Here is a 19,795-nt window from a genome sequence, read left to right as displayed (position 1 = left end):
CGCTTGCGCTTTTCTTTGTATCTTTGGGTATTGGGGTGAGTTAAATTTTTCCTTTTTCTTTTGGGAAAAGTCCGTTTGTAGCATGAAGTTTACGTGGTTCGTTAGGTCTATTATGAATTGTTGAGGAGCTGATTTCATGAGGTTGTTTGGGCATATGTCTAGTTTGCAGTGGGATTTGGCAAATCTTTTAAGTGTTTCAGAGATGAGGTCTTCTGATAGTAATTCGAATTCGGTCCAGGTTCTGTCTGCTGGGCATGTGCTGTCTTCTGGGTCTAGACAATCTAGAAGTGTGGTGTATTCAATAGGGCTGGCGGGTATTTTAAGTCGTAATTGTATAATTTTCTCCTTGAAGTATTTCGCAAGCTTGTCAACATCTGGTATGTCTTTGCTGTTGTTTGTAACTGGTGTGGTGTCTAACAGTTTATTCACAAGGTAGAAGAGTTTATGTGTGTCTTTGTAGTTTGGTCCTATTATTATTTTGTAATGTAGTCTTTTAGACTGTTTTATGGTATATTTGTATTTCCTCCGAAGTAGTTTCCAGGCATTTAGTGTTTGTTCATCTCTCTTTTTGTTCCATGCGCGTTCTAGTTTCCTGACTTGTGTTTTAAGTTTTTTCAGCTCTTCGGTGAACCATGGGTTTGATATTTTCCTGTGTGATGTTCTGGTTTGGATTGGGGCGATTTTGTCTAATGTTGTTGTACATAAATCGTCCCATTCTTGGAGGAATTGGATGGTGTCAGCATTTGTTGACCATTCGTTCTGGTAGATCTGTTGCCAGAATGTTGTGGGGTCTATTTTTCCTCTCGTGGTGTATGTTGTTCGCTCATGTTTACTGATTGTGTTAATGTGTGTTTTTCGCCAGTAGAGAGAGACATTTGCTTTATGGTGGTCTGACCATAGTGTAGGTGTCCATCTTGTGTCAGTAAGTATGATAGTTGAGTCTGGGTCGAATTTGTGTGTTATGATGTCCAGTGTGTGTCTTTTTTGTGTGTTGGTTGCGTGTTGGGTGCGTGCAGATCCCAGAGTTTTAAGAATTCTTTGCATTCTCGTGTGCCTGTTGAGGTGTCGTCTTCAAGGTGTAGGCTGATGTCTCCTATTATAAGGATGTTTGAGGCAGATACACATGTGTTCGAGATGAAGTCCATGAGTTGCCATTTTCCTGGTGGCCTGTAGAATAGGATTGCGTTAAGGTGTCCTATTAGGTTTGGATGATTAATTCTTGTCGAGGCAATTTAAAGTTGCGGTGAGGTGGATTCACCCGTGGTTGTGATGGTGAATTCGGGTTTGTAAATTATGGCTATTCCGCCCCCTCTTTTTCCATTTCTTGTCCAGTGGGTGATTTTGTATTCTGGTGGGCATGTCTCTAAGTTGGCAGGGTCTGTGGGGCTGTGGAACCAGGTTTCTGTGATAAATAGAAGGTCTAAAATTATCTGTGGTGATCCAGTCTAGTATATCTACTGAGTTGCTTACTGCTGATCTTGCATTGATGTATCCTAGTTGGATTGAGCGGTATGGTTCTGTGGAGGGGTTCGATGTGTTTATTTTTATTAGTTGTCTGTTTCTTCGGTGGTTGAATTTATTGTTGTTGTTGTTTTCCTCTTTTTGTTGGTGGTGTTCATATGCGGAGATTTTTCCTTTTGGTTGGTTATTGTGTCTTTGGTTTGGTGAGTTGTTAATAGGTTGTGCATAGAGTTGGTATATTGTGGGTGGGTTGTTATGGATGTTCTTTAGGGTGGGCATTGTGTATATGTGAGTGCTGTATGATTTGTGAGTTATGGGGTTGTTGTTATCTGAGTTGTGGGTTGTGTTTTTGTGTAAGAGTAGGGTGAGACAATGAATGGTTAGGAGTGTTTTACTGGTATTCATATCTGTGTTTAAGGCGCTGTAGCAAACAATCAGCTGGTTTACATTCAAAGCGAAGCACAGCCTACATTTGCATTTAAGCTTGGCAACATTTCATAGTGATCATGCTTGGTTTATAATCAGAGCAGAGCAAAGCCTGTATTTACAGTTGGAGCATAATAGTGAGTGTTACATATTAATCTAATTATCTTACTGCACAAGGTGGCTTATTTGTCTGGAGGTCAGAACAAGCCAAGTGAGACAATTACATTTAAATTAAGCTGTTAGCAGTGCAAGTTACAATTTTTTTTGTTTTGTTTTGTAAATAGTACAAAGCTATTCCCTTACCTTGCCTTTAAAGCGAAGCAAGGCAATTGCATTTAAATCATTACAGAGAGTAGTGTTATTTTGGCTGAGCGGTTCATTTGCCTTCTGTGTATAATGTTTAAGATATTTAAAAGCATCTGTATTTAATCATTACAGGGAATGGTGCTATTTTGGCATGGCAACTCATTTGCCTTCTATTTAAAGCAAGCAAAGCAAAGTATAAACTTTTGAATCCAAGTTGAAAGCGGTGCATGTAATTAAAGCCTTCTATTTAAAGCAAGCAAAGCAAAGTATAAACTTTTAAATCAAAGCTGAAAGCGGTACATGCAGTTAAAGCAAAGCAAGCAGTTATTTTAGTTATTAAGGGCTGTGTTATCCTTATTCCGTGGTCAGGTTGCTCTTCTGTTTACCATTCCACCGGATCGGTAAGCGATTTCCAGATCTTTTTAGGGTCTGTTGCAGATTGGTTGGGCTGTGTTGCATAGGAGCAGGAGTGGTGTAGGGTGGTCCTAGCGGTGCGCCGAGGGCCGATTGGAGACCTGCACTGTGCTCTTTGGCTATCTGAGCGGGAGGCAGCATGCCGGTCTGTTCGTCGCTTCGTCTCTCAGACCAGCTCTCCTGCAAGCATTCGGGACGTTATGCGTAGTGCTGGGATTCAGCTGCTTTGGACTTCAGACTGCAGTACGGGGTCAGATCCTCAGGTGAGAGGAGGGGTCACGGCCTATTCACTGCTGTTCGGTCGTCTTGGTCGGCGGTCAGATCCTCAGGTGAGAGGGGGGTCGCGGCCTATACATGGCTGTTCACTTGTCTTGGCCGGCGGTCCGCTCACTGTGGTCGCCTGTAATGGGGTGTTGGGGTGTTGTTGTGATATCGTTATGGTTGCCGCGTCAAGCCGCAAGACATCGGCGGCGGCTCACTCTCCTTTCTGTCCTTCACTGGACGTGCTTGCGATCCGGTCCGCGTGGTCGCGTGGCCGGCAGGTTGTCTATGGCGGTGTGTGTAAGTGGCGATGTCGTCCTTGAGGTGGCCGCGCGAAGCCGCGAAACAATGGTTGTGGCTCACCTTGTTTTCACCCTGGAGGAGGTATTCCACCTCTCCTTTGGCAACGGGTAATTTCGATCGCGGTCTTTCACAAGGCAACACCGGACTTGTGGTCGGCAAGGTTGTTTGCTGGTCACGCGGCCTGCTCGTCTCGCCCAGTGACTGCCGCTCTTGGCTTCCGCCTCAATCACAGCAACCTTTCTGTTGATCTTTCGGCTACGATCAGATTGGCCTCTGTTTTTTCGCCGCCTAGGGCCAAATTTGGCCAATTTTAGCCACTTCAACACTAAAAACTCGGCCGGGGTCTACGGAGCTCCATGTTCCGTGACCTTTTAGGTGGCGGCCATCTTTGTATATTTCACATTACTACAGTTTGAACAGAAAAGAACTCTACAAAATTCATAAAGGGCTTTGTCAACAAGGACTCTTAAAACAAATACTGAAAAAGTATTACATACCAATCGTGACTGATGTGCCTGGAAAGGGACAAATTGGCCTGGTGGTGGCAGGTGAGGAGGGTGATGTGGAGAAAGGTGAGGACGACGTAATAGAAACTGATCACTAGAAATAAGAGGTGGAAATGCAGCATATGGTAAATGCTGAACTGAGCATGCCTGAAACACCTGTAATAGAAAGAAAAAAAAAGGAGAAATTAGGTCTTACCTGCTAATTTTCTTTCCTTTAGTCCAGAACTTCCAAAACTGTGGGTTGGGACCCCAAATGGGGTTACAAAACCTGCCTTTGGGGTCATGACCTAGGTGGGCTCTCCATTGGTGCATCATTATTCTGCACCTGCATGGAATCACAAAGTTTTATTTGGCTGCGATTATGGGGACACAGCCACAAAAACATTGGGAATCACTGCTTTAGTCCCAAAGGACCAGTCCAGACTCATGGGTTATGCCATCTACCAGTAGGTAGAAAGTACAACTAAGCTCTGCCTTAAAAGTTACTGTGCATCTATCCTTAGTATCTCAATATCTAAACAGCGAAACCCTGAAGAAAGAATCTAGCACTCCTGCCTCCTTACATATCAGAAAGCAATAGCAACAAAAAACAGGAAAACAGTTGAATTCTTGAACTACTCCAATCTTGTGTCTATGAACTTACAAACTGAGCAACATACAGAAAAGGCAGGCTCTGGACTGATACGTTAGGACTAAAGGAAATAAAATTAGGAGGTAAGAGGTGAGACATAATTTCTCCTTCCTTTTCTACATCCCCTAAGTGTGGCTGATTTATTTTTGTTACATTTGTACCCCGCGCTTTCCCACTCATGGCAGGCTCAATGCGGCTTACACAGAGCAATGGAGGGTTAAGTGACTTGCCCAGAGTCACAAGGAGCTGCCTGTGCCGGGAATCGAACTCAGTTCCTCAGTTCCCCAGGACCAAAGTCCACCACCCTAACCATTAGGCCACTCCTCCACTCGCATTGGGCCAAACATTTGGAGGGGTCCAAGACCCTCGCTGAAAGAACAGAAGCCCCAAAGGACACTTCTGCTCTTGCAGCCACACCCAAACTATAATGCTTTGAAAAGGAATGACAAGACCACCATGGGGCTGACTTACAAATGTATCAATGGAAATTACTAGGGAAGTAGAAAGAGCCCTTGCAGAATGAGCTTTAATCTCTAATAGTGCTCTCCTACCTGCAAGAAGATAAGCCAAAGAAATAGATTCTTTCAGCCAAAAAACAATAGTTGTTTTAGAATCACGCCCTTCTTGGGTCCAGAGAGAAGGATGAAAGGATGATTAGAACACCTGAAGTCATTGGTGACCTCCAAGTAACCTGCAAGAACCCTCCAGACATCAAGTAAATGCAAGGAACCATAGTCTGAACTGCAATCTTCCTTATAAAATGAGGAAAGATAAATCAGCCAATTTAGAAGAAATAAGGAGACTACCTTGGGGAGGAAGGAAAGAACTGATCTAATAGAGACTCCTGCTTTGGGAAAATGGAGAAAGGGCTTGTCGCTCGGAGATATAGCCAGCCCAAAGACTGTTTTCAGAGAAAGATCCTTCAACCTAGCTTTATGAAAGGGATTCAAAACAGTCTTTCTGAAGTGCCCACAATAGCAGGTTAAGATTCTATTCAGGGCAAGTATGCCTATGCAGGGGCTTTTGCTGATTGATCCCGCGCAAGAAACAGACAACATCGGATGCGCCGCCAAAGAAGAATTCTGAAGACAACCTCAAAAGCACGCAAGTGCTGCTAACCTGGACCATGACAGAATTGAGAACCAAACCAAGCAACAGAAAACTTTGAAAGGCGAAATATTCCAGCCCACACACCAAGACTTGAAGGGTCACCATACCCAGCATATGCAGTAGAAATGGATCACTTGTGTGCTTGCAACAGAGTTGTAATAACATCTTAAGATCTTCTGAATAATCCTTCTTGCCTAATCATGACCTTTCAAGAGCCAGCCGTAAAACAAAAGGGGGAAGGATCCTCAATTGTAATTGGACCCTAGGTCAGTAGATCTGTGTATGCTGGGTGCTGAAGTGGGGATGCTACCTGCAAACAAATAAGATCTGCATGCTAAGGCCATCTCGGCCAGTCCAATGCTACCATGATTACTGAACCCAAATGATGAACGACCTGTTGGAGAGTTTTGCCTATTATTGGTCACAAAGGGAACATATAAAGGTGGTTGTTGTTCGGCCATGCCTGGAGAAAAACATCCAGAGCCTCTGAGCCCCACTCCTTTCATTGGCTGAAGAATCTCCATATTTTGGCACTGCGATAACAACATAGTCTATCACCAAAAGAACGCATTAAGATGTAGTCAAGACTGAACACCTCTGTCAACTACTGGTATTCTCCTAGATCTAGTGAGTTCCTAATGAGGAAACCCACTTGCACGTTCAATAATCCCACTATGTGGGATTCTGATATGAGAGGAACATGACGCCCTACTCATTGAAATAGTAGGGCAGCTTCTATGACTAGGGAAGCACTCTTGGCATTCCCTTGCTTGTTGACATACAAAACTGCCTTTGTGTTATCGGACAGAATTCTCAATGGCCTTCCCATAAGATGAGCAAAGGCAATTAAGGCCTTTCAAACTGCCCTTAGCTCCAGCTGACTGATAGACCCGGAAGCTTTGGCTATAGACCACCGACCTTGAGTAGTGTGGTGAAGATAATGAGCCCCAGGGTCACTACCAACCAGTCCGGAGAATCCGACGGAAGGCCTGTTTGAAAATTCAAAGAATAAAGCCAACATTGAAGACTATGCTTTGCTGGCATTGACCAGGAAATTGTAATCTTGAGTTATAGGCAACCAACAACTGAGCACAAACAGTTGGAAGCAGTCTCATGTGGAATTGTGCTCAAGGAATCAAATCCAACATTGAGGCCATGGACCCCAAGACCTGCACATTATCCCATTCCTTGGCCTTTGAAACTGATGAATATTCCTGATTTGATTCTGAATCTTCAATTGCCAAGGAGGTGGTAAAAAAATACTTCCTTTGGCAGAGCTGAACAAGACTTCCGGATATTCCAATGGTTGAACTGGAGTCAATTAACCACTCAACCTAAGGAATGAAGCAGAGAAACTACTCAGCAACAGATCTGAAGGCTCTCTTGATAAGATGATGCTCTTATCAACCAGTCCTCCAGATAAGGGTGAACCCAAATGCCCTCTTACTGAAGACATGATGTCACTACCATCACCTTTGAAAAGGTCCTTGGTGCTGTAGAAAGGCCAAAGGGTATTGTTCTGAACTAGTAATGATCTTTGAAGAAAGAAAATCGCAGGAAGTGTTGATGAGGAGCCCAGACTGGGATGTGGAAGTATGCCTCCTTGAGATCTAAAGAAGTGAGGAGCCTGTCTGGCTGAACTGACCCTATCACTGAACATATATCACTGAAATGCTGTTGACATGCTTGAGATCTAGAACTGGACTAAAGTACCTCTCTTTTTGGGGACCACAAAGTAAATTGAGTATCGCTCAGTTCCCCACTTACTCTGAGGGACAGGTTACACAGCTTCCAGCTGAATGAGAAACTGCAGAGTGGAACGAACTGCCAGCTGCTTTTCTAGAGCTTTACAATGAGATTCTAAGTAAAAATTTGCAAGAGGGTGCAAAAATTCTAGTTTGTATCCCTGCCTATGTCCAAGACTCACTGGTCTGGCGTAAAACTTGGAGCAACATCCCCCAATTAACAAGTCCAAGGAGTGAACCACTTCACTGGGAGGCAAGAGAAGAGTTAGGAGCCCTAGGAGTTGACGCAGAAGTCTTCTGTATCTCTGAAAGGAAGAGGAAGACTTCCCTGGTCTGTATTGTTGTGCATCACTGAAATGGAAGCATACCTTGGGCTTGTCTTCTGGCGAGAACTGAGATTTAGAGTTTACAATCAATTTTTCAAGATCCTCTCCAAATAACAGTTGCCCCTAAATTGCAGTTTAGGAAAGCGAGACTTAAAGGCAACATCAGCTTTCCAATATCTTAACTGGAGCCATTTTCACACAGAATCTGCCAGCTCCATTTCCTTGGCTGAAGCCCTGAGATCATACAAGTTATCCATTAAGACAGACAACCCCGACTCTAAGAAAGGGAGGAATTCAGGGACATTTTCAGAGGGAGGGAGCTGCTGAATCCACAAGAGACATGCTCTCTCTGCATAAGAACCATTTTGCCTGAAGACACAAAGGAAAGCCTCGAGAAGACTTCAATTTACAGTTATGAACATCCTTTAGAGCTGCTCTTTCCTCTACTGGGATGGTAGTTTTCTTGCTTACCACAATAATCAAAGCATCCACTCTAGGCAAACTAAACCTGTCCACTTCATTAGGGAGAATACGGTAGAGGAAAGACATAGCCTAAGCTACCTTGAGATAGCATCTGGTGTGTCCCATTGAGCAAAAAATAGAATAAGCTCCTGCATACCCTCATGAATATAGAAAGTCTTAGGGGGCTTCTTTGCACATGACATAATAGAATTAAGCTCAGAAGGGTTTTGACAAATTAGAGATGAAATATTAAGGACTTCTACAGCTTTAAAAACAACAGGAAGTTCTTCCTTATAGAAGAGCCTGGCAGCAGTGGGGTCATCTTCAGCACTGAAGACCTTCTTCTTGTACAAAGGCAGACAAGGAATGACCAGAAAAATAGAGAGAGAAGCATCTGAGTCATGTCCAGAATGCAACAAAAGCTCATCAACCTGTACAAAAATTTTCCTCCTTTCTTTTTTTGGAAACCTGCTCCTCAAGGGAGAGCTGCAAAAGAGCTGAATCCTGGGCAGGATGGGAATGTTTCAATAAGTTGGCTTGATGTAAAAGTTAAAACAAATTCTGGAGAAAAGAGCATTGCTCCCATGCTCATATCTAGCCCAGAACCATTTAAAGTGCTAGCCGAGGTAGAGGGATGAAAGTTAACAGCAGCCAGAAGCTGTGACGGACTGGCTATCAGTGAAGGATCAGTGTGGTGAAGGCTCTAAAATGGCCATCGAAGCCGAATGGTCTGATACCAACACAGCCGAGTCTGCCAAAACAATTTCTCTTTCTCCTTCTTCCTACACTGAATTTGAACCCAGCTGAACCCATCAATTTGGCGCACCATCCACGAAGTGCGTACACTTTGCACACTGACCTGATGCTGTTTGCCAGCTCCCACACCAGAACAGTGCTTCACTGCTTCAGCTGCCATAAAAATGTAAAGTATTCACTAGAGCGCAGAAATGCTGGTTTAAATTTTCCAGCTCAACGACACTCACAGTGTGACTCAGCTAAAGCTGAGAGAACACCACGACAGAAGTAAGCCACTGAGGTAGAGAATGGCAGCATACTCTAAAAAATTTTTATAAGGAGGCAGAAGTGGCAGAGGGGGAAGGAGAAAGACCTGGCAACTCAAACAGGTTTGTACCAAAAGAAGCTTAGAAACTGATGCCTAATTCCCAAAGCTCAACTGAACCTAAAAACAAGCCAGGAGATCATGACTGAAATCAGACACCGAGATGCACAAGTTAGTGATTACTACCTGCTGGAGATAGAGAGATACTAACTGAGGAAATATGCACAGTAGCCTTTACGGCAGAGTTTAGCTGTACTGTTTATCTGCTGGTAGATGGGTGTAACCTACAAGTCTAGACTGATCCTTTGGGGACAAAAAGAAAAACAGTATTTACATCTTGCAGCATTGTATTATTACTACTATATTGCTATTAGCAATCAAATTTCCTGTTAGTATGCAGATTTTAAAATGGTGAACAAGTGCTGAGAAAGTACTATTTGGAAACTTGTTCATCTCTTGAAGAAACTGTGGTTTTGTGCATAATGCATTCTGTACCTCAAGCAGCAATAAACTACCATTACTATTCAATCTGAAATGAGATGAATACAAAGCTCCAATGTCCATTTTTTTCAAATGAGGCTTTCATTTAGCGTTAAAAAATGTTAACATTTATTTATGCTGGAGCTGAAATATTCTGTTTTATAGTAAATAAATCAATGACACGCATCATAATTGGGTCATTCCTTGTCAAGTGGTCTGATTTCAGAGAAGTGCCCTGCTCGACCATCAAGGATTTTGATGAAATTTTCTGTGAACATTCATACATGTCCCCAGTGAACATTGGTAAAGTTTTACGCTCGCCGATGCAATACTTGCTGAGATACAGTAATCTGTTTGACCCCATACTGCAGCCTTCTATGGTATGACTCCGAGATTTCGGCAGTTTTGAGACACTGTATCTCCGGCAATATTTTGTTGCGAGAAAACAAAACTTGGCCATCTTGTACAACTTTTTGCGCTCTATTAAACAAAATAATAAAAAAATCTTCATGAGCGATTTCCATGAAGAAAACTTGGAGCAAACTTGGTTCGAAAAATTTGCGGCACGAAAAAATTGTAAAGTTTGGCTTTTTATATCTCTGGAATTAAAGGTGTGATAAACGTGAAACTTTGCACACAACAACTTATCAACACAAGGTTTTCAAATATAAAATTTCATTCTCCTAATATTTTCCATTAGTTCACAAATTGAGTGTAAAGTTGATGATTTTTGCAAAAACGCCAAAAATAGGGTATTTTTAGCCCACTTTTACAAAAAAGACCTTCTGGAAACTCTTTTTAATCATTTTCATTAGAAAGAGCATGTTTCAAACCCCTTAAAAAAGTAGGGGTGGTTTTTCATCGCTGGCATATAAGGCCCTAGAAATAGGGACGAAGTTGAGGACGTTGCTATCGCAACGTCATATACTTCAACATGCATTTTTCTATATTGTGTCATTTTCTTTCCATTTCTGCTGAAGTTTAAAGTGTATAATTCATTTTTTGTATGCTATATGAATCTGTTAGTCTACTAGCGGTGCTTCTACACTAATGACATTGGTTAAATATTCTGTAAGTACCTTATTGATGCCACGCATTAGCATGTTTCAGCTACAGGATTCTGTACTGTGCAGGTGTAGTTGTATGTTTCTGTCATAACATAAGAATCTTTATAACTTCTCTTTTTCAGATTTGCATTAATTTAATACACTTATTATTAATTATTGCGATTTTGCTTAATATGCGAAAAATGAATGTCAAAGAGTCAACTGGCAATCTCACTTTGCCCATTTGCGTTGTTGGAAAAAAATTGTCGTCAACTTGCCACCATGGTTCATTTTATTCTAAAGAAATTGGGCTGCATTATGTACACAGCTTGTCCACCAATGAAAAAATGCTCATTACTCTGCGATCAGAGGTTGAGTTCACAGACAACGACCAAATCTGCCTGCATCACAAAGTGATGTATTTGGAAAAGTACGAAATGAAGCAAAAGTCGTGCTGCAACCCATTTGACAAACAAAATAACTTAGTTAAACATGGACTGTTGAAAGTCGATCTAGCCATGTCCGATGATTTGAAAAAATTGAAAACAAATGTGAAGCCGGGGCTAAAAATGTGTTCCAAGTGTAAAGCCAAATATGTTTCTATGGTCGAAAGCAAGGCAGAGTCATCATCATCAGAAAATTACGATATGGATATTTCAGACACTCTTGATCAAAGTTTGACTGATTTGGGGACTTCTCCATTAAGAATTCGGAGGTTGGCCAGTAAGGATTAAACTGGATATGTGAAACGAAAAATTGAACGCGTGCAGAAAGTGGTAGCAGAAAAAATAATGGTAGCCGCTGCAGTATCAGCCGAAGATATTGGACAAACTAGCAAGTCGGTTGCTAAGGAATGCTTGTCATGCCAAGATTACACTGACGTAATCAAAGATGTGAAAACAAAAATTAAAATATCCAATAGATCCATGAAAATTCAATTATTGACTTTAGCCCCAAAGAGTTGGTCAATACCAGTGACAGCAAAAACATTTAGCGTTTCAGAACGTATGGTTAAAACAGTCCTCAACTTTGTCCCTATTTCTAGGGCCTTATATGCCAGCGATGAAAAACCAATCCTACTTTTTTAAGGGGTTTGAAACATGCTCTTTCTAATGAAAATGATTAAAAAGAGTTTCCAAAAGGTCTTTTTTTTTTTTTTTTTTTTTAAAGTGGGCTAAAAATATCCTGTTTTTGGCGTTTTTGCAAAAATCATCAACTTTACACTCAATTTGTGAACTAATGGAAAATATTAGGAGAATTAAATTTTATATTTGAAAACCTTGTGTTGATAAGTTGTTGTGTGCAAAGTTTCACATTTATCACACCTTTAGTTCCAGAGATATAAAAAGCCAAACTTTACAATTTTTTTCGTGCTGCAAATTTTTCGGACCAAGTTTGCTCCAAGTTTTCTTCATGGAAATCGCTCGTGAAGATTTTTTTATTATTTTGTTTAATAGAGCGCAAAAAGTTGTACAAGTTGGCCAAGTTTTGTTTCTCTCAACAAAATATTGCCGGAGATGCAGTGTCTCAAAGTTGCCGAAATCTCGGAGTCATACCATAGAAGGCTGCAGTATGGGGTCAAACAGATTACTATATCTCAGCAAGTATTGCATCAGCGAACGTAAAACTTTACCAATGTTCATTGGGGACATGTATGAATGTTCACAGAAAATTTCATTGAAATCTGTGATGGTCACGCAGGGACCCACCAGACCATTTGACATGGAATGACCCAATTTGAAGCTTAGTGCTCCTTTTACAAAGCAGTACTATGCTGAATGCAAAGAAGCCCATTCAATGCCCATGTTCTGTCCCCCGACAGCCTTACAATAGTTTGTAGTGTGACCCTAAAATGTGTTTAATGGCTTTACTGTTATTCTCACTTCTGAGGATTTTTACTGCTGCAGTCCTCACTGCAAAGATATATGAGCAATGCATTGTGTGTAACATAGTCTCACATGTAATGCAGCCACCCTTGCTTGTCTGTATAAAGTCTGTTATTATTGGTCTATTCTCCTGCAAAGACCTCCTCTCTTTCTCAGCCAAGCTTGGCTCTTTTGTGTACCTATCATTTCTTGGTCATTCTTACTATTTCTGTCCTGACCTTTCCCTCCAATCGAGGACTGCCCCCTGGGACCACCCGTGCTACCTGATGGAAGCATAGGCGTAGACTGGGGGGGGCGAGGGGGGGCAATGCCCCCCCAAACGACGACGAGGCGCCGCCGCACCATTAGTTAAAAAAAAAAAAAAAAAAACACATGCACGCACGCGCTCCTCTCCATCCGCTTGGCTTCCCTGCTCTCTCTGTCTGCGTCCCGCCTTCCTCTGACGTCAGAGGAAGGCGGGACGCAGACAGAGAGGGCAGGGAAGCCAAGCGGAGTAGCGGACGGAGAGGAGCGTGTCCGTCTACCCCTCTCTCTTCCTCCCTCTCTCCCTCCGCCGCAGGCAGCAGTCTTTTCCAGCGTTCCTGGCAGCGGTAGCGTTGTACACGCTGCCTTCGGCTCTGCCCTGAAGCCTTCTCTTCAAGTTCCTGTTCCCGCATAGGTGGGAACAGGAACTTGAAGAGAAGGCTTCCGGGGCAGACCGAAGGCAGCGTGTACATCGCTACCGGTGCCAGGAACGCTGAAAAAGCTGAAGACTGTTGCCTGCGCCGGAGGGAGGGAGGAAGAGAGGGGGTAAACGGAGTCACCATCTTGGACCTCGCGGGGAGGGGGTGGGGAGCAGAGGGAAGGATGGGACTGGGAGGGGTGGGGAGCAGAGGGAAGGAGCAAGAGATGGATGGGACTGCGAGGGGTGGGGAGCAGAGGGAAGGAGCAAGAGATGGATGGGACTGCGAGGGGTGGGGAGCAGAGGGATGGACCAGGAGATGGATGGGATTGGGAGAGGTCAGGCACAGCAGAGGGAAGGAGCAGAAGATGGATGGGACGGAGGGATGGTGAGCAGAGGGAAGGAACAGAAGATAGATGGGACTGGGAGGGGTGGGGAGCAGAAGGAAGGAGCAAGAGACTGCGAGGGGTGGGGAGCTGAGGGAAGGAGCAAGAGATGGATGGGACTGCGAGGGGTGGGGAGCAGAGGGATGGACCAGGAGATGGATGGGATTGGGAGAGGTCAGGCAACAGCAGAGGGAAGGAGCAAGAGATGGATGGGACTGGGAGGGTGGGGAGCAGAGGGAAGCCTACTGAAAAGAAGACACTGCATAAAACAGAAGACATTGGGACCAAAGCGAATAGAAAAACTAAATGATCAGACAACAAAGGTAGATAAAAGTATTTTATTCATAATTTATTAATTGAAATGTTTCAGCTTTTTGAAATGTGCATCTGTGATATTTTGCCTGTAAATTTCAATTCCTTCCTCCACATTAGCATATTCATTTGCATATGTATATATGCAAATGATATGCTAATATGCTCCGCCCATTCTTTGCCGCCGCCCCCCCCCCAAATGAAACAGTCAAACTATGCCTATGGATGGAAGGCTCTGTCCTTACTGGTCCCTTTCCTTCTCCTCCCTGGCGTTTTGTGAGTCCCTTCTTGGCCTCTCCTTCTCCATGAGGCATTCTCCATCTTGCTTCAGACAGCACTTGTCCTGCTAAATCCCCTTGTAGCAAATCCATTTTTTACCTTGTTCATTCTTTCTCATAAGATATTGCACATTCCAGCCACCCAGCTCTGAACTGCTTGCATCTGTTTAACTATTTTCCCACCTCTGCAATAAAGCTGCTTTCCTTCAGATTTCTATCTCCAACCTCTGATACAACTCTCAGAATTACAGAGTCTCTGTCGCCTTGGGGCAATACTTCTGAACATCTGACTGTGAGTAAACTATCTATATTTATTCAATAAAGGAAATTTCAGAAAATAAAGAGGCTTCAGGTGTGTGCTGGTGTGCCGAGGTTATACTTCTAGGACATTAAGGCTTTACAGATATTAAGCTTTAAAAGGCCTTGAGAGCCCATGGGCTTCTTCGCATCCAGCACAAGCTAAATCAGTAGTGCCACTTCATAAAAGTCTTCATAAACATAGTCTTCATTAAACATAGTTCATACAATACATTTCTGAAAAAGAGAATTTCACAACACTATTAACAAAAATATACTTGCCGCGTTAAAAAAATAAAATACTGTAAGCTCCACTGCAAAAAGTCATGAGAAAGTACTGGTTTATAGTTCTTTTAAGATACTTACTGGAGGGGGCACACTACAAACAGGTACATGCTGTCCACTGAATACCACAGAACATCCAGGAACTTGCTGTGTGTTACATGCTGGGATGTGCTGGCCTGTGCAGAGAGGAAGTCCATGCGATGCAACCGTTGTTACTGTATAGGAAACTGGGACTGTACGCTGGTGAATCTGCATTGAAAGATGGTATACCTTATCAATTTTACTCGATAAAGAAAATCACACAAACATGAAAATCTAGGATAAAACCACCACAGCTTGGGGCAGATTTTATAAAAATTATTTAAAAGTAAACACTTTGGGACCAGCAAACACTTTCTCCCCAATATTCCAAACTATTTAACCGATTAAATAGCATTTTAAGTGCCTGACTGCGGATATTCAGCGGGAGATAACTAGTTATTGCACGACATAGCCGTTTAGACGCAGATATTCAGTGCCAATCCATCTATGTTGAGCAGTCAAAATAGGCCACTTAAATAGTAGGCTTATCTTTCACTGTTAAAAAGTTAACCGGTTAGTGCTGAATATCAGCACAGCCGGTTAACTTTTTAGTGGTCAAAATAAACCCAGATATTCAATGGTAGTCGCAGGAAATGGTCCAGCATTGAATATCTGGGTTTAACACCGGTGGTGGACAGCAAACGCACTGCCCGCCACCGGCTGAATAGCGAATCCTTTATCATCTGGGAAAAATCTTCATATATTTTTCTCCTGCTTTTTTTTTTTTTTTACCCCAATTGTTGTCTTTTTAAAAAAATTTGCAATGATTATTGTTGTGCTATCTTCCTATCAAAGGTGGAACTGATATGAACCCTGGTTTAGCCTGCATCATGGATCCATGGTGAGGGAAAAATAAAAAGCCTAATAATTAGAATCAAGGGAGGTACTTTTAGGGTGATGACTGAATATAAAAACAATATCGGAAAATAAGAGGAGGATTTTTTTAAAACTATTTTGGGAGTGCTTTGTTTTCATATCCATTTGTGAGATGGAAAAAAAATACAACTGAGGAGACTCAGGAGGCCTATGCACATGGAAAGGGCTTGTCCACATAACTTTAGACTAGCTCTGAGCTCTGGGAGAGACATTCCCTCTTAGTGCCTTCAAATGATATCACCCACCTGTGTGGCTGATTCAATCCTGCTAGTCAGAAAATGCAGTACTATTTCTCAAACTTTCCGAGACGTTCTGAGAGAAAAGGGCATTTCTCTGGTAAAGCGAGGTTACTAACCTGTAGCAGGTATTCTCCAAGGACAGCAGACTGATTGTTCTCACGATTGGGTGACGTCCGACGGCAGCCCCAGGATCGGAAGATCTTCCTAGCAACGTTTTGCTAGCCCTCGCGTGCACATGCACACCCGAACATGCGCGACCGTCTTTCCACCCGTAGCACGAGCGTGCCCCTCAGTCAAATAGAAAGCAAAAGACAACGGAAGACACAACTCCAAAGGGGAGGAGGGCAGGTTTGTGAGAACAATCAGCCTGCTGTCCTCGGAGAATACCTGCTACAGGTTAGTAACCTCGCTTTCTCCAAGGACAAGCAGGCTGCTTGTTCTCACGATTGGGGTATCCCTAGCCCCCAGGCTCACTCAAAACAACAAACATTGGTCAATTGGGCCTCGCAATGGCGAGGACATAACTGAGACTGACCTAAACAACAACAACTAACTGAGAGTGCAGCCTGGAACAGAATAAAAATGGGCCTAGGAGGGTGGAGTTGGAATCTAAACCCCAAACAGATTCTGCAGCACCGAATGCCCGAACCGACTGTCGCGTCGGGTATCCTGCTGAAGGCAGTAATGAGATGTGAATGTGTGGACCGAAGACCACGTCGCAGCCTTGCAGATCTCTTCAATAGTGGCTGACTTCAAGTGGGCCACTGACGCTGCCATGACTCGAACACTGTGAGCCGTGACATGACCCTCAAGAGTCAGCCCAGCATTGACGTATGTGAAGGAAATGCAATCTGCTAGCCAATTTTGAGATGATGCCAACAGCCCTTCTATTAGGATCCAAAGAAACAAACATTTGGGCGGACTGTCTGTGTGGGCTTCTCCGCTCCAGATAGAAGGCCAATGCTCGCTTGCAGTCCAATGTGTGCAATTAACGTTCAGCAGGGCGGGTATGAGGACAGGGAAAGAATGTTGGCAAGACAACTGACTGGTTCAGATGGAACTCCGACACCACCTTCGGCAAGAACTTAGGGTGAGTGCGGAGGACTACTCTGTTATGATGAAATTTGGCATAAGGAGCATGAGCTACCAAGGCATGAAACTCACTGACTCTACGAGCTGAAGTGACTGCCACCAAGAAAATGACCTTCCAGGTCAAGTACTTCAGATGGCAAGAATTCAGTGACTCAAAAGGAGGTTTCATCAGCTGGGTGAGAATGACATTGAGATCCCATGACACTGGTGGAAGTTTGACAGGGGGCTTTGACAAAAGCAAACCTCTCATTAAGCGAACAACTAAAGGCTGTCCATAGATAGGCTTACCCTCTACACGATAATGAAAAGCACTAATTGCGCTAAGATGAACTCTTACAGAGTTGGTCTTGAGACCAGACTCGGACAAGTGCAGAAGGTATTCAAGCAGGGTCCGTGTAGGACAAGAACAAGGATCTATGGCCTTGCTGTCACACCAGACGGCAAACCTCTTCCATTTGAACGAATAACACCTCTTCGTGGAATCTTTGCTGGAAGCAAGCAGGACTCGGGAGACACCCTCAGAGAGACCTAAGGAGGCAAAGTCTACGCTCTCAACATCCAGGCCGTGAGAGCCAGAGACTGGATGCTGGGATGCAGAAGCGCCCCCTCGTTCTGAGTGATGAGGGTTGGAAAACATTCCAATCTCCATGGTTCTTCGGAGGATAACTCCAGAAGAAGAGGGAACCAGATATGACGCTGCCAGACGGGAGCGATCAGAAACATGGTTTCACGATCTTGCTTGAGTTTCAGCAAAATCTTCCTTACCAAGGGTATGGGAGGATACGCATACAGGAGGCCTTTCCCCCAATGAAGGAGAAAGGCATCTGACGCTAGTCTGCCGTGGGCCTGAAGTCTGGAACAGAACTGAGGGACTTTGTGATTGGTCTGAGTGGCAAAAAGATCTACCAAGGGTACCAGGCTTGGAAGATCTTGCGGACAACTTTCGAATTGAGGGACCACTAGTGAGGTTGCATTATCCTGCTCAACCTGTCGGCCAGACTGTTGTTTACGCCTGCCAGATATGTGGCTTGGAGTAACATGCCATGATGGCGAGTCCAAAGCCACATCCCAATGGCTTCCTGACACAGGGGGCGAGATCCGGTGCCCCCTGCTTGTTGATGTAATACATAGCAACCTGATTGTCTGTCTGAATTTGGATAATTTGGTTGGATGGCCGATCTCTGAAAGCCTTTAGCGCGTTCCAGACCGCTCGTAACTCCAGGAGGTTGATCTGAAAACCTGTCTCCTGGAGGGACCAGCATCCCTGGGTGTGAAGCCCATCGACATGAGCTCCCCACCCCAGGAGAGACGCATCCGTAGTCAGCACTTTTTGTGGCTGAGGAATTTGAAAGGGTCGTCCCACGGTCAAATTGGAGTGAACTGTCCACCAATGTACTGTGGACAACTGGATCACGTCTTCCAGATCCCCCGCAGCTTGATACCACTGGGAAGCTAGGGTCCATTGAGCTGATCTCATGTGAAGACGGGCCATGGGAGTCACATGAACTGTGGAGGCCATGTGGCTGAGAAGTCTCAACATCTGCCGAGCTGTGATCTGCTGAGACGCTCGTACCCAGGAAACAAGGGACAGGAGATTGTCCTCGCCTCAGGAAGGTAGGCATGAGCCTTCTGGGAGTCTAGCAGAGCTCCTATGAATTCGAGTCTTTGGACTGGAAGAAGGTGGGACTTTGGATAATTTATCACAAACCCTAGTAGCTCCAGGAGTTGAATAGTCATCTGCATGGACTGTAGAACTCCTGCCTCCGAGGTGTTCTTTACCAGCCAATCGTCAAGATAAGGGAACACGTGCACTCCCAGTCTGCGCAGAGACGCCACTACGACAGCCAGGCATTTTGTAAACACCCTGGGCGCAGAGACAAGACCAAAGGGTAGCACACAATACTGAAAATGCCGTGTTCCCAGACGGAATCGAAGATACTGCCTGTGAGCTGGCAGTATCGGGATGTGAGTGTAAGCGTCCTTTAAATCCAGAGAGCATAGCCAATCATTTTTCTAAATCATGGGAAGAAGGGTGCCCAGGGAAAGCATCCTGAACTTTTCTCGGACCACATATTTGTTCAGGGCCCTTAGGTCTAGGATGGGACGCATCCCCTCCCCACGTTTTCTATTTCTGTTGATGGCTCTCTCATTCTCCCTGTCTCCTCAGCTCGAAACCTTGGGGTCATCTTTGACTCTTCGCTCTCCTTCTCTGCTCATATCCAGCAGATCGCCAAGACCTGTCGTTTCTTTCTTTACAACATCCGTAAAATCCGCCCCTTTCTTTCCGAGCACTCTACCAAAATCCTCATCCACACCCTTGTCACCTCTCGCTTAGACTACTGCAATCTGCTTCTTGCTGGCCTCCCACTTAGTCACCTCTTCCCTCTCCAATCGGTTCAAAACTCTACTGCCCGTCTCGTCTTCCGCCAGGGTCGCTTTACTCATACTACCCCTCTCCTCAAGTCGCTTCACTGGCTCCCTATCCGTTTTCGCATCCTGTTCAAACTTCTTCTACTAACCTATAAATGTACTCACTCTGCTGCTCCCCAGTATCTCTCCACACTCGTCCTTCCCTACACCCCTTCCCGTGCACTCCGCTCCATGGATAAATCCTTCTTATCTGTTCCCTTCTCCACTACTGCCAACTCCAGACTTCGCGCCTTCTGTCTCGCTGCACCCTACGCCTGGAATAAACTTCCTGAGCCCCTACGTCTTGCCCCATCCTTGGCCACCTTTAAATCTAGACTGAAAGCCCACCTCTTTAACATTGCTTTTGACTCATAACCACTTGTAACCACTCGCCTCCACCTACCCTCCTCTCCTCCTTCCTGTACACATTAATTGATTTGATTACTTTATTTTTTG

The 19,795-nt window shown here is 44.2% G+C and overlaps 1 protein-coding gene across 3 annotated transcripts in view; it reads right to left on the bottom strand.

Moving 5' to 3' along the window:
• The window catches only part of RNF38 (ring finger protein 38), a 348,251-nt gene that overhangs the window by 201,766 nt on the left and 126,690 nt on the right, over positions 1–19,795 (bottom strand). For all 3 annotated transcript variants that reach the window (XM_030194345.1, XM_030194346.1, XM_030194347.1), the window contains exons 5-6: positions 14,724–14,891; positions 3,669–3,833 (exon numbers count right to left, since the gene is read on the bottom strand). In XM_030194345.1, coding sequence (XP_030050205.1) covers positions 3,669–3,833; positions 14,724–14,891 — 333 coding nt within the window. The remainder of the gene's footprint in view (positions 1–3,668; positions 3,834–14,723; positions 14,892–19,795) is intronic.

This window comes from Microcaecilia unicolor, chromosome 2 (genome assembly GCF_901765095.1).
Source record: "Microcaecilia unicolor chromosome 2, aMicUni1.1, whole genome shotgun sequence".
Taxonomy (NCBI): Eukaryota; Metazoa; Chordata; class Amphibia; order Gymnophiona; family Siphonopidae; genus Microcaecilia; species Microcaecilia unicolor.
Note: the sequence above shows the minus strand (reverse complement) of the source record. Positions and strands in the feature narration are given on the sequence as shown.